This window comes from Ursus arctos, unplaced genomic scaffold, assembly GCF_023065955.2.
Source record: "Ursus arctos isolate Adak ecotype North America unplaced genomic scaffold, UrsArc2.0 scaffold_61, whole genome shotgun sequence".
NCBI lineage: Eukaryota > Metazoa > Chordata > Mammalia > Carnivora > Ursidae > Ursus > Ursus arctos.
In genome coordinates, this window is record NW_026623080.1 from 80809 (window position 1) to 93172 (window position 12364).

Sequence of the window (12364 nt, forward strand, 5' to 3'; positions counted from 1 at the left end):
ACGGAGATGTGTGTATCGGTGTAAAGAAGTCCGTGGGGCAACCGGATCCACTCACCCTTCCGGTCCCGAGTGAGGCTGCTCCTATCTAAACTGGACTAGAGAACGAGTCATTGCTTTAGCCTCGAGTTGAAATACCTGAAGGGAAGGGCGAGAGGCCACAGGAGACCTTTCCCCGAGCGGCCGTGTGAATAACAAAGCCAATGTAACTTTACAGATATACGTTGTTTGCATGTGTGTGGCTGTGTGTAGGAGTATACCACCCCACACACAATTTTTTCAAAGATTTTTATTTATTTGAGAGAGCGCGGGCGAGCACGAGGGGGGGAGGTAGAGGGAGAACAGACTCCCCGCTGAGCAAGGAGCCCCAGGTGGGGCTCGAACCCAGGATGGTGGGATCATGATCTGAGCCGGAGGCAGTCGCTTAAGCGAGTCACCCAGGCGCCCCCCCCAACTTATTTTTTCTTTCTTCCTTATATTTCTTTTCTTTCTTTCTTTCTTTCCTTTTCTTTTCTTTTCTTTTCTTTTCTCTTTTTATTTATTTGACAGAGAGAGAGATAGCCAGCCGTAGAGGGAACACAAGCAGGGGGAGTGAAAGAGGAAGAAGCAGCCTCCCAGCGGAGCAGGTAACCCGATGTGGGGCTCGATCCCAGAACCCTGGGATCACGCCCTGAGCTGAAGGCAGACGCATAACGAATGAGCCACCCAGGCGCCCCCAATTTTTTCTTTCTAACCTCAAACAAAATAAGGAGGGTTTATCAATATTGGTGGTGAGCTGTGATGTTTAAGCCGCATTTGCCCAGTTAGCTTAGAGGGCGCAAATTCTTTGTTAATAATTTGAGCCTGATACACTACAGTTAAGCTCACAGCCCAGAGAAAACTGCTTATTCATTCCCCAGAAATTCATCTCCACTAATATGCACCAGCAAAAGGAATTTGTAAGCCCCTTCTTGTCCAGCCCCTTAAACTGGTCCCATCATACACTAGCTCAAGCAATACATGGTTAATGGTTATCTATTCTATTCATTTCATACTGTTTTTAAAAGAAAGAATATTTGAACACTAATTTACTGACTTTAATTTGTGAAGGTGCAATGAGTTTACTATGGAAATTCAGAATCCAGTCTACTAGTAGCTAGATGGCCTTTTGGGCCTTTCCTCCTAAGAAGTAACTTATCAGACCATGAAAACTAATGCCATCAGTTATTGGAAATCTCCTTTTTTAGAATTTAAGGGAAAGATGCTAACATAATGTAAATGGAAAAAGTGAACCGCACTACTGGATATCTTCTATGTAAAAACAGTTGATCATGGGATGAGCGCCAAGGACTGAACTGAGTAGGAGAAATTATATGATTTGGGGTGGGGATTTGGAGAAATTTCTAATAAGAAAGTTTTGGATGGGAGCACCTGGGTGGCTCAGTCGGTTAAGCACCTGCCTTTGGCTGAGGTCATGAGCCCAGGGTTCTGGGATGGAGCCCGCTTCTGGCTCCCTGCTCAGCAGTGAGCCTGCTTCACCCTCTCCGTCTGCCACTATCCCTGCTTGTGCTCTCTCTGTCAAATAAATAAATAAAATCTTTTAAAGAAGAAAGTTTTGGATGGAAAACCTATCCCTAACTTTTGGGATACCAGGCTGTACACTTTCCCATCTACTGGCTATAAAAGCCGACTTTGCAACAGCCCTTGGGCTACCTGCCCAATGGCTGGTAGACATGCACTTTAGTTCCAGCGATAAAACCCATGCCCCAGCCCCTCTCGTTGGCATGATACTACAAAATAATTTAAAAAGTTTTAAAAACTTAACGTTTGGTATGAAGTGTGAAGCCATCTGGTCCTGGACTTTTGTTTGTTGGGAGTCTTCTGACTACAGATTCAATTTCATTTCAAAATCAGCCTGTTCAGATTTTCTATTTATTCTTCATTCAGACTCGGAAGAGTGTATGTTTCTAGGAATTTATCCATTTCTTCCAGATTGTGCAATTTGTTGGCATATAATTTTTGGTAGTACTCTCTTACAGTCCTTTGTGTTCCTGTGGTGTCACTGGTAACTCCGCTTTCATTTCTGATTTGATTCACCTGAGTGCCCTCTCTTTTTTTTCTTAAAGGTTTATCAATTTTGTTTATCTTTTCAAAGAACCAGCTCTTAATTTCACTACCTTTCCTATTGCTTTTTCAGTCTCTATTTCATTTATTTCTGCTCTGATCTTTATTATTTCCTTCCTTCTATTAACTTCGGACTTTGTTCTTTTAGTTCTTTTAGGTATAAGGTTAGATTGTTTATTTGAGGTTTTTCTTGTTTCTTGAGGCAGGCTTGTATTGCTCTGAACTTCCCTCTTAGAACTGCTTTTGCTGTGTTCCAAAGATTTTTTAATTAACTAATTAATTAATTAACAGAGAGAGAGAGTGCAAACGGGAAGTGGCAGGCAGAGGCAGAGGGAGAGCAGGGATCACGACAGGAGCCAAAGGCAGACGCTTAACCAACCAAGCCACCCAGGCGCACCTTTATTTTTTAATTTTTTTTGCAAATACTTTTTTAAGTTTATATTTTCATTTTAATTTGCCTCAAAGTATTTTTTATTTCCTTTGACAATGCTTTTGTCCTAAAGAACCTACAGATTCCTGCTCCTCCAGCACATACCCTAACATTAGTCAGTAAATCTTCATGGAAGGCCCAGGTGCTTTTCAAGCTGTTGCCCCTGTGCTGGGTCCGAGTTTATGCACAGGCCCTTTAGCCGCGGAGCGGCAGTTTTCTACAGCCCTCTGACTCCCCGGGAGTTATGCCCCTCTGATGTGCAAAGCCAGACATTATATGGGATCATCTTCCTGGTGGAGGTCTCCAGGGCGGGAGGTACCTGATGTTCGGCTTAAACCCTTGCTCCCCATGGAGGATGTCCACACCTGTGATGTCCTCCCACTTGTGGGTCACTGCCCTGGGGGGTGTGGGTCCTGAACAGACTGCATCTCTGTCCCTCCTTCCCTTCTTGATGTGGCTTTTTCTTTGTATCTTTAGGTGTGCAAGAATTGAGCTGCTGGTCCTGAATTGCTCTATACATAGATGCAGCCTTGGTGTGACCATGGGAGGAGGTGAGCTCAGGATTTTCCTACTCTGTCATCTTGACCGCCCCCCAGGGCACACATTTTTAATTCTAATGAGGTCCAAGTTCTCAGTTTTTCTTTCATGGGTTGTGCTGTTGGTGTTGTATTTTTTTTTTAAGATTCATTTATTTATTTTAGAGAGAGAGACAGAGAGCGAGAGTCCGGGGGGTGAGGGGTGGAGGGGCAGAGGGAGAGGGAGAGAGAAACTTCAGGAGACTCCTGGTGCTGAGCATGGAGACCCCTGTTGGTGTCGTATTTCAAAACCCTTTGCCAGGGGTACCTAGGTGGCTCAGTCGGGTGGGGTCTGACTCTTGGTTTCGGCTCAGGTCATGATCTTGAGGTCACGATCTCGGGGTCGTGGGATTAAGCTCATCTTGGGGCTCTGTGGGGGCTCTGCTTGAGATTCTCTCTTTCTCTCCCTCTCCTCTCTCCCTCTGCCCCTCCCCCCCACTCGCATGCTCGCTCGCTCTCTCCCCCTAAAATAAATAAATACATCTTCAAAGAATATTTTAAAAACTTTTTGCCAAGGCCGAGGTTACCGAGATTTTCTCCTACATTTTACATGAGCACAGACAGTCTCTTTATTTATTCAGTTCTTTGATTTCTTAAGTCAGAGTTTTATAGTTTTCCACATATAGATATTGGGATATCGCACATATTTTGTTGGGTTTATGCCTTTTATTTCAATTTTTTTGGTGCTAATATAAATGATGCTGTGTTTTAAATTGTACATTCCAATTGCTCATCGCTGGTATATAGGAAAGTGTTTGACCTTTGTATATTAACCTGTGCCCTGCAATTTTGCTATAACTATTTATGAGTTCTAGGAAGATTTGTTTGTTGGTTTTTTTTTTTTTTAACAATTCTTTGGGAATTTCTCCCTAGACAATCGTGTCATCTGTGAACAAAGACAGTTTTATTTCTACCTTCCCCATCTACATACCTTTTTTCCTTTGTCTTACTGCATCAGCTAGGACTTCCAGTATGATGTTCAATAAGAGTAGTTAGAGAGCTCCCCCCTGCTTTCTTCCGGATCGTAGTAGGGTAAAAGCCTCTAATTTCTCACCACTACGTATGTTAATAACTGTAGGTTTTTCATAGATGTCCTTTATCATGTTGAGGAGCTGCCCTTACATTCCTAGTTTGCTGAGAGGTTTTTTGGTTTTTTTGAAGATTTTATTTGTTTGAGAGAGAGAGAGAGAGAGAGGGCACACACACAAGCAGGGGGAGAGACAGGTAGAGGGAGAGGGAGAAGCAGGCTCCCCGCGGGGCAGAGAACCTGATGCGGGCCGATCCCACGGATCACCTGAGCCAAAGGCAGATGCTTAGCCCCCTGAATCCCCCAGGAGCCCCTTGCTGAGCGTTTTTAGCATGAGTTGGTGTTGGATTTTGTCAAGTGCTTTTTCTGCATCTGATGATATGATCATGTCATTCTTTAGAGTGTTGATGTGATGGAGTATATTAATTGACTTTTTGAATGTGAACTAGCCTTGCATACCTGAGATAAATCCTAGTTGGTCATAGTATATACTTCTTTTCATACATTGTTGGATTTGATCTGCTAATATTTGGTTGAGGATTTTTGCATTTTTTCATGAGAGTAATTGGTCTTTGGTTTTCCTTTCTTACAATGTATTGTCTGGTTTTAGTACCAGGGTAATGCTGACCTCATAGAACAAGTTAGGAAGCATTCCCTTGGTTCTATTTTCTAGACCAGATTATAGAGAATTCGTATCATTTCTCCCTGAAACATTTGGTAGAATTCCCCCGGTGAACCCATTTGTGCCTGGTGCTTTCTGTTTTGGAAGGTTATTAATTATTGATTCAATTTAAAATAGATATAGGCCTATTCATATAGTCTATTTCTCTTTTATGAGTATTGTTAGATTGTGTTTTTCAAAGAATTGGGCCATTGTTTCTAAGTTATCAAATTTGTGGCCAGAGTTGTTCATAATATGCTTTTATTATCCTTTTAATGTCAGCAGAATCAGAAGTGATGTCCCCCTCTCATTTCTGATGGTAGCAATTTGTGTCTTCTCTCTTTTTATCTTGGTTAGCCTGAACAGATACTTATCACTTTTATCAATATTTTCACATAACCAACTTTTGGATTCATTGATTTTCTCTATTGTTTTCTTGTTTTCAATTTCACTGATTTGTGCTCTGATTTTTATATCTTTTCTTCTGCTTACTTGGATTTAACTTGCTCTTCTTTCTCTAGGTTCCTACGGTGGAAACTGAGATTATTAATTTTGGATTTTTCTTCTTTTCTAATATATGCATTCATTGTGACGAATGTCTCTCCATGCACTGATTTCCTTTGCATCCTCAAATTTTGACAAGTTGTGTTTTCATTTCCATTTAGTTCAAAATGTTTTTTTTTTTAATTCTCTTGAGGTTTATTCTTTGATCCATGTGTTATCTAGAAGTGTGTTTTATGGCCCAGGATATAGTCTATCTTAGTGAATGTTCCATGTGAGCTTGAGAAGGATAAGCATTCTGCTGTTGTTGAAGTATTCTATAAATGTCATTTAGATCTGGTTTATGGATGGTGCTCTTAGTTCAATTATATTTGATTCTACTGGTTTTCTACCTGCTGTCTTTGTCAGTTTGTAACAGAGGGGATGTTGAAGTCCTCAAGTACAATAATGGATTTGTCTATTTCTCCCTGCGGTTCTGTCAGTTTTTGACTCATGTATTTTGACACTGTGTTGTTAAGCATGTACACATTAAGGATTGGTGCCTTCTGGAAAATTGAGTCTTTTGCTGTTATGTAATGCCCCTCTTTATCCCTGATAATTTTCCTTGTTCCGAAGTGTGCTTTGTCTGAGATAGTGCAGCTTTGTTTTGCTCGGTGTTGGCATGATATATCTTTCTCAATGTCTTTACCTTTAAGCTATCTGTGTCTTTGTATTTATTTATTTGAAGATTTATTTATTTATTTGAGAGAGAGAGAGCACAATCGGGAGGGGCAGGGAGGAAGGAGAGAGAATCTCAAGTGAACTCCATGCTGAGTGTGGAGCCTGATGCAGGGCTCGATCTCACAACTCTGAGATCACCCCCCGAGCCGAAACCAAGAGTTGGATGCTTAACCATCACTCAAGCACCCCTGTGTCTTTTATTTATTTATTTATTTATTTATTTATTTATTTATTTATTTATTTAAGATTTCATTGGTTTATTTGAGAGAGAGAGAGCACACAAGCAGGGGGAGTGGCAGGCAGAGGGAGGGGGACAAGCAGGCTCCCCACCAAGCCGGGAGCCCAACGAGGGGTTTGATCCCAGGACCCTAAGATCACGCTTAAGTGACTGAGCTACCCAGGTGCCCTGTGTCTTTATATTTAAAGTAGGTTTCTGGGGTGCCTGGCTGGCTCAGTCAGAGGAGGGTGTGACTCTTGATCTCAGGGTTGTGAGTTCAAGCCCCATGTTCGGTGTAGAAATTACTTAAAATCTTTGAAAAATAAAAAAATTAAAAACAAAGTAGGTTTCTTTAGGTGACATGTAGTTGGCTCTTGTTTATTTTTTTATCCAGACTTACTGTCTCTTTTAATTGGCATATTTAGACTATTCACATTTAAAATTATTCTTGATATATTTTGATTAATATCTACCATTTTTATGATCATTTTCTATTCTTTGTTATTGTTCTTGGTTTCTATTTTGTCTTCCACTCTTTTTCTGCCTTCTCTGGTTTTAATTGAACTTTTTATTATGATTCAATTTTCTCTCCTCTCTTAACATCTCAGTAACACTTAGAAATTTTTTTTAGTGGTTGCCCTAGAATTTGCAATATACATTTACAACAAATAAGTCCACTTTCAAGAAACACTAGATCATTTCACTGGTAGCACAAGTACCTTATGCGGAGTGTGGCCAGTTCCTTTCTCCTATCTTGTATAACTGTGCTGTCATTCCCTTCACTTATCCATATGCTATAATTACTGAATACATTTTTGCTATTATTCTTTTGAACAAACCATTATCTGTTAGATCAACTAAGAATATTATAAATAGGGGAGACTGGGTGGCTTAGTTGGTCAAGCATCTGCCTTTGACTCAGATCATGATCCTGGGGTCTTGGGGTCGAGCCCAGCCTCAGGCTCCCAGGAGCCTGCTTCTCCCTCTGCCTCTGCCACTCCCCCCTGCTTGTGCTCACTCTCTCTCAAATAAATAAATAAAATCTTAAAAAAAAAAAAAAAAACAACCACAGGGGCACCCGGGTGACTCAGTCAGTTAAGCGTCTGCCTTCAGCTCAGGTCATGATCCTAGGGTCCTGGAATCGAGTCCCGCATCATGCTCCTTGCTCATTGGGGAGCCTGCTTCTCCCTCTGCCTGCTGCTCCCCCGGCTTGTGCTCTCTGTCTCACTCTCTCCCTCTGTCAAATAAATAAATCTTTAAAAAACAAAAAAGAAAAAAAGAAAAACAACCCCACAACATACAACTCTTTATGCCACTGAGATATTAAACTCCAGTGGGAGAACCTATTTTTTTATTAGTAAAATATTTTAAGAAAGTTACCACTGCAGCCTCTTCTTCGGTTTACCCTTAGAGAGCATCTACTACGTGCTAAGCTTTTGACTGTAATTCCTGCCTTGTCTCTCTCCTCCCACCTTTAATATTCTTTAATGGTTTTTCCAGCTCTTGAATGTGGGTCTAGCTGATGAACTGCACCAGTATCTTCTGCTGCCGCTAAGCCTGGTAACAAGATGAAGAAATGTCGGTATCTTGACAGCAGACCATCAGTGTCCAGCTGCCTCTGCCCCCGACAATCTAGGGGCAGTGTTGTCCTGGTTGTGGGGGAAGCTGAACGTGATAAAAGCTTCCGGAGTCTAAAGTAAATATTCAATAGGAGCAGGTTGGATTTTAAAACAGGTTTCCCTCAAAGATATCTAAGGGGTTATTCATCTTCGGAAAACCTCTTGAGAGTTACAAAGATGACCTGACAAGGAAGTCCTGGGCATTGTGGCTTCTTCCTAGAACATAAGAGTTGCTGACGCTCCGGATACTGCCTTGATATTTTAGCCTGTAGAGTTAAGGAAAATTTAGACAAACTGGGTCTGAATTCACTAAAACTCAAGACTGCCAGATCTGTATCCCATTTCCGCGACTACACTCATATGCATACCATGGGACAAAGCTAATAACTCATCCTGGATTTTGGTTTTCACCAATACTCTCTTAAGATAACTTATGATTTTCTCTGGTCTCAAATGGTAGTCTTTTGACCTACAAATTAGACATTACTGCCTGAACAAGTGAAAAACTATTTCAAATTAACACAGGTAAGAATCTGGCCTAAATTGAAAGCCTCGCCACCAACACCAAATTCCATAAAACCCATCTCTTCAAAATAGTACCATCGAAAAACATATCCTTAGAAATTCCTTGAGAATATTCACTCATGAAGTTCGATTTGTGCCATATCTACAAGGTATGTTTGTATGCAATTCTTCTCTAACCTTTTCACTCTTCTTAACTCAGTGAAACTTTTTTCAAGATTGTTATTTCCCAGGTTTTAGCATAAAAATTGTTCTCATTTGCTTCAATTTTTAGACAAATGTCCAGTTTCCTCCAACCTCCACTATAATGTATTTTAAGCAATGTTTTCAGGCTAACACATGAAAGTATTTCAGAAAATTAAAAGGTAGGGCTGCCACTGTCTACAGTGCTTTACTACAGACTAAAGCAACAACAGGAGAACCAGGCACTTGGACTTGAAATTTATCTCCCTGGGGGGCACCTGGGTGGCTCAGTCAGTTGAGTCTATTGGTTGAATCTTGGTCATGATCTCAGGGTTGTGAGATGGAGCTGGTGTTGGGCTCCCAACTCAGTGGGGATTCTGCTTGAGATTCTCTCTCACTCTCCCCCGTCTACCCCTCCCCCTGTTCATGCGCTCTCTCAAATAAATAAAGTCTTTATGGGGCACCTGGGTGGCTTGGTTGGTTGGGCATCTACCGTCAGCTCGGGTCATGATCCTAGGGTCCCAGGATTCCTGGATCAAGCCCCGATTTGGGCTCCCCGCTCAGCGAGGAGTCTGGTTCTCCCTCTGACCTTCCCCGCTCTTGTGCTTTCTCTCTCTCTCAAAAGAATAAATAAAATCTTTTAAAAATTAATTCTTTTAAAAAACAAGAAATAAAAGCTATCTCCCTGCATCAGTCTCGGTGTAAATGAACAGACATTACTCATATAGTGTGTTCTCTGTGTGGGAATAATTCCCTTACCCCAAGGCCTGAATATTTATAAATCCACTTTTTTTGTGGATTTAGCTAAGAACTTATGCCTGGTTTTAAATATTTAAAATAACAGTACAGGGGCACCCGGGTGGCATGGGACTTCAGCTCTGGTCATGATCTCAGCATCCTGTGATCAAGCCCCCGCCCCCCATCAGGCTCTGGCACTCAGTGGGAAGTCTGCTTCTCCCTTTCCCTCTGCCCCTCCCCCTGCTCTCTCTCTCAAATGAATAAAATCTTTAAAAAAATAAAAATTAAAAATAACAATATAGTCTAATCCTCTCTTAGCCTAGGTCTTCTTGTGTTAATGTGTATACTTCCCAGATTTGACCCAGCCCCAACATGACTCCACCCAGAATTGCTCCCTGAATGATACTCGTTAGAAAGAGCTGAACTTTATTTATATTTAATTTTGTGCAGGAAACAAGACAAGCAGTTTAATTCTCTTTTATTTTATTGTTTTCCTTTAACGGTAATGGGCAACTTCCATAAAGTGGGATTTACTTATCCCATTTTCCACTCACCAAAGCCCTAAAATTCAAAACTTACTACCCAAACATGGAAAAGGCAACCAAAACAACTTGAGAATGTCTAGAACAAAAGCTTTTAACTCCTGAAGCAGGTTTTAGAATGGCTGCCCAGCCGAATCGCTTTTTTCAGGTTTACGGACTTCCATCACATCTATGGGTATGGAAAGCTTCTTTCTGAGGGAAGAAAATTGCAAATATTTAGTATCTGGAGTTGTGGATGAAATGAGATATACAATGTACATTTCATGCTTGTTTTTAAATTTATATTTCCCCCCAACTCCCCAGCACACATTTCTTTAATACCCAAGTCTGGGCTTGCTTTAGGGACAATCTTCCTTTGTGTACACAATTTAAGGGTACCTTGAAAAACTTCAGAATTCAAGATTAACAATTTTAATGTAGTATTTAAAAGTCAAGACTAATGCACAAAAAATTCCGGGACCACCAAATTATCAAAATGTTAAATAAAGGCAAGATCCACCCCTTCACTCGCACAACCGCGCCTCATTTTGCACCCTGATGTCACTCCTGATCCTGATCGCGATCGTGATCCAATAGAATGTTATTTACAAAAACAGGAGCCCGACCCGAGAGTTTCCTGACGATTCGTTTATATACTGCATGAAAATATTTACCTTGATGCCCACGGGGGCATCGTCCCCACCTTGGAAAGAGCTCGAGGCCCCCTAGGTAGCTTTGGCTTTGGAGGCGGGGAGAGAGACCTGGGAGAGAGCCCAGGGCGTCCCCGAGGGTCCTAGAGATGGGGGGGGGGGGCGCCAGAGCAAGCCACTCACCGCCCGAACACGTAGGGGTATTGAGTGCGTTGGAAAACGCTCTCCAGCTCCTTCAGTTCTAGCCGGGGGAACGCGCTGCGGTGGAGGCGTTGCTGCCGCTCCTGGGGCTGCGGCCCCTCGGCGGCCGCCTGGGCCTCGTCCTGCTGCTGCTGCTGCGGGGGCTCTTGCCCGCAGCCGCCGCCCGTGTGGTTCTCGTCGTCCACGGGGCCCGCTGCTCCCGCGCCACCGTGGCTTTCTTCTCCTGTCGCGGCTTCCTGCTCAGGTTCGGGCCAGAGCTCCTTCTCGACGTCTCCTCCCGTTACGGAGACCACCGCAGGCTTCGTATCTGGAAAAGAAAAGAGAGATCAGGGCGCTGGAGCCCAGGGCGCGTGGGACGGCGACCTGAGAGCGGCGACATCTGCCGCGCCACTGCGGCGTCCCGTCCACTCGCCTCCCCCGGGGAAAGGCCGTTTCGTAGACTTCGCCAAACCCGCGTCCCGGTTCGCGCACTCACCCAACGGTTCTCCTCCAAGTTCATCGACTTCCAGGCTGCGGCAAGCGGTGCCCTCTTGGCTGCTCTCGGGCGGAGGCTCCATGTCCAGAACGCCTCCACAGACTCGCGCGGCGGCCCGCGGAGACTCCGGGGTCCGGGCCTGTCTCTGTGCGGGGTGCGGTTTACTACGCCTCTACCTCAGCTTCAACGTCCGCGCGCTCTTAGACGCCGTCGATCCCCGTTACTTCCAACGGCCAGGTGTGTGGTGGGCGGGACTTGTCGGGGCGAGCACGAGGCCGGGGCGTGGCCACGAAGTAGGCGGAGCGTTTGCCGGAAGGGTGCTACCGCCAGGGGGCGCGCGCGGGGGGGGGGGGCGACAACTCCCGACTCCCGCGGGGCACTGCCTTGGCGTGGGGGGTGGTGGGTGGTGCCAGCCAGCCGGGGGCGGGGAAGGGGTGGGGAAGGAAACTTCCCACAGCTCTCCCGAGCCCTGGGAGACGCGTTGGGAGAACGTCTCGCCGCCTGCCCTCGCTGCACGCGGGTCGGTGCAGGGTTCTCGCCCTAAGCTCCTCCAGGGCGAGGGACGCAGAGGTAGGGCTGGAGAAGTTGCGGGGGGGCTTCGTGGCAGCCCCAGCACTGAAGCGACGGTATCCCCGTCGCCGTGTGGGCTCTGAGCACGACTCTCCCCTCCGGCAAGTCAGTGACCAATGGATGGGACTCTGGTTGGGTTCCGTTCGCACCCAGAGTCCACGAACCGGGCTAGTGACCGGACGAAACGATTAGCTAGAGGGCTGCTTGCTCTGGGTTTTTGCCATACGCGCGGAAAGTGGAGCCCATCAAGCTCTCCTGGGCGCTCCGGAGCGGCAGCTTGAGGTTGGGTTTTACAGAGCACTGTGGGTGCTCGGATGCACGCTCTAAGAAACCCAAACCTCCCTCTTGCGATAGGAACAAATACCCCAGATTTGTATTAAGGAATTCACATCAAGAGTAGAAATGGAGAAACCTGTCCACTGTTTTGAGCATCCAAGAATGCTTGCGCTGCACGTGCTGGACGCGACTGTGGGGCTTACACCCTCTGCCTGCTGAGCTCCGCTTCCGCGCCCCCGCTGCAGGTCCTCTGCAAAAGCGCACGTGTTTCTGGGCTGGGCAGGTGCTGGGGACTTGGGTTAGTTCCCACTTTTTTTTTTTTTTTAAGATTTTATTTATTTATTTGACAGAGAGAGACAGCCAGCGAGAGAGCGAACA

The 12364-nt window shown here is 44.6% G+C and overlaps 2 protein-coding genes and 1 long non-coding RNA gene across 5 annotated transcripts in view; 1 reads left to right on the forward strand and 2 right to left on the reverse strand.

The window, feature by feature from the left end:
* LOC125281184 (uncharacterized) overlaps nucleotides 1–9243 on the forward strand; it is a 9804-nt gene extending 561 nt beyond the window's left edge. The window contains exons 1-4 of one of the 2 annotated variants that reach the window (XR_008957914.1): nucleotides 73–202; nucleotides 547–623; nucleotides 3008–3081; nucleotides 7732–9243. This is a non-coding gene — a long non-coding RNA (uncharacterized LOC125281184). Of the gene's footprint in view, nucleotides 1–72; nucleotides 203–546; nucleotides 624–3007; nucleotides 3082–7731 lie in introns of those variants that run through there. The other variant, XR_007188288.2, reaches the window with a different exon arrangement.
* LOC125281827 (NF-kappa-B-activating protein-like) overlaps nucleotides 1–12364 on the reverse strand; it is a 215375-nt gene that overhangs the window by 22750 nt on the left and 180261 nt on the right. The window lies entirely within an intron of this gene.
* On the reverse strand, nucleotides 9761–11446 carry LOC125281172 (rhox homeobox family member 1-like). The gene is made up of 3 exons (XM_048213269.2): nucleotides 11141–11446; nucleotides 10648–10972; nucleotides 9761–10027 (listed from the first exon to the last, which is right to left on the reverse strand). Exons 1-3 carry the CDS (start codon nucleotides 11220–11222, stop codon nucleotides 9949–9951), a joined length of 486 nt encoding a protein of 161 aa, XP_048069226.1. The 5' UTR covers nucleotides 11223–11446; the 3' UTR covers nucleotides 9761–9948.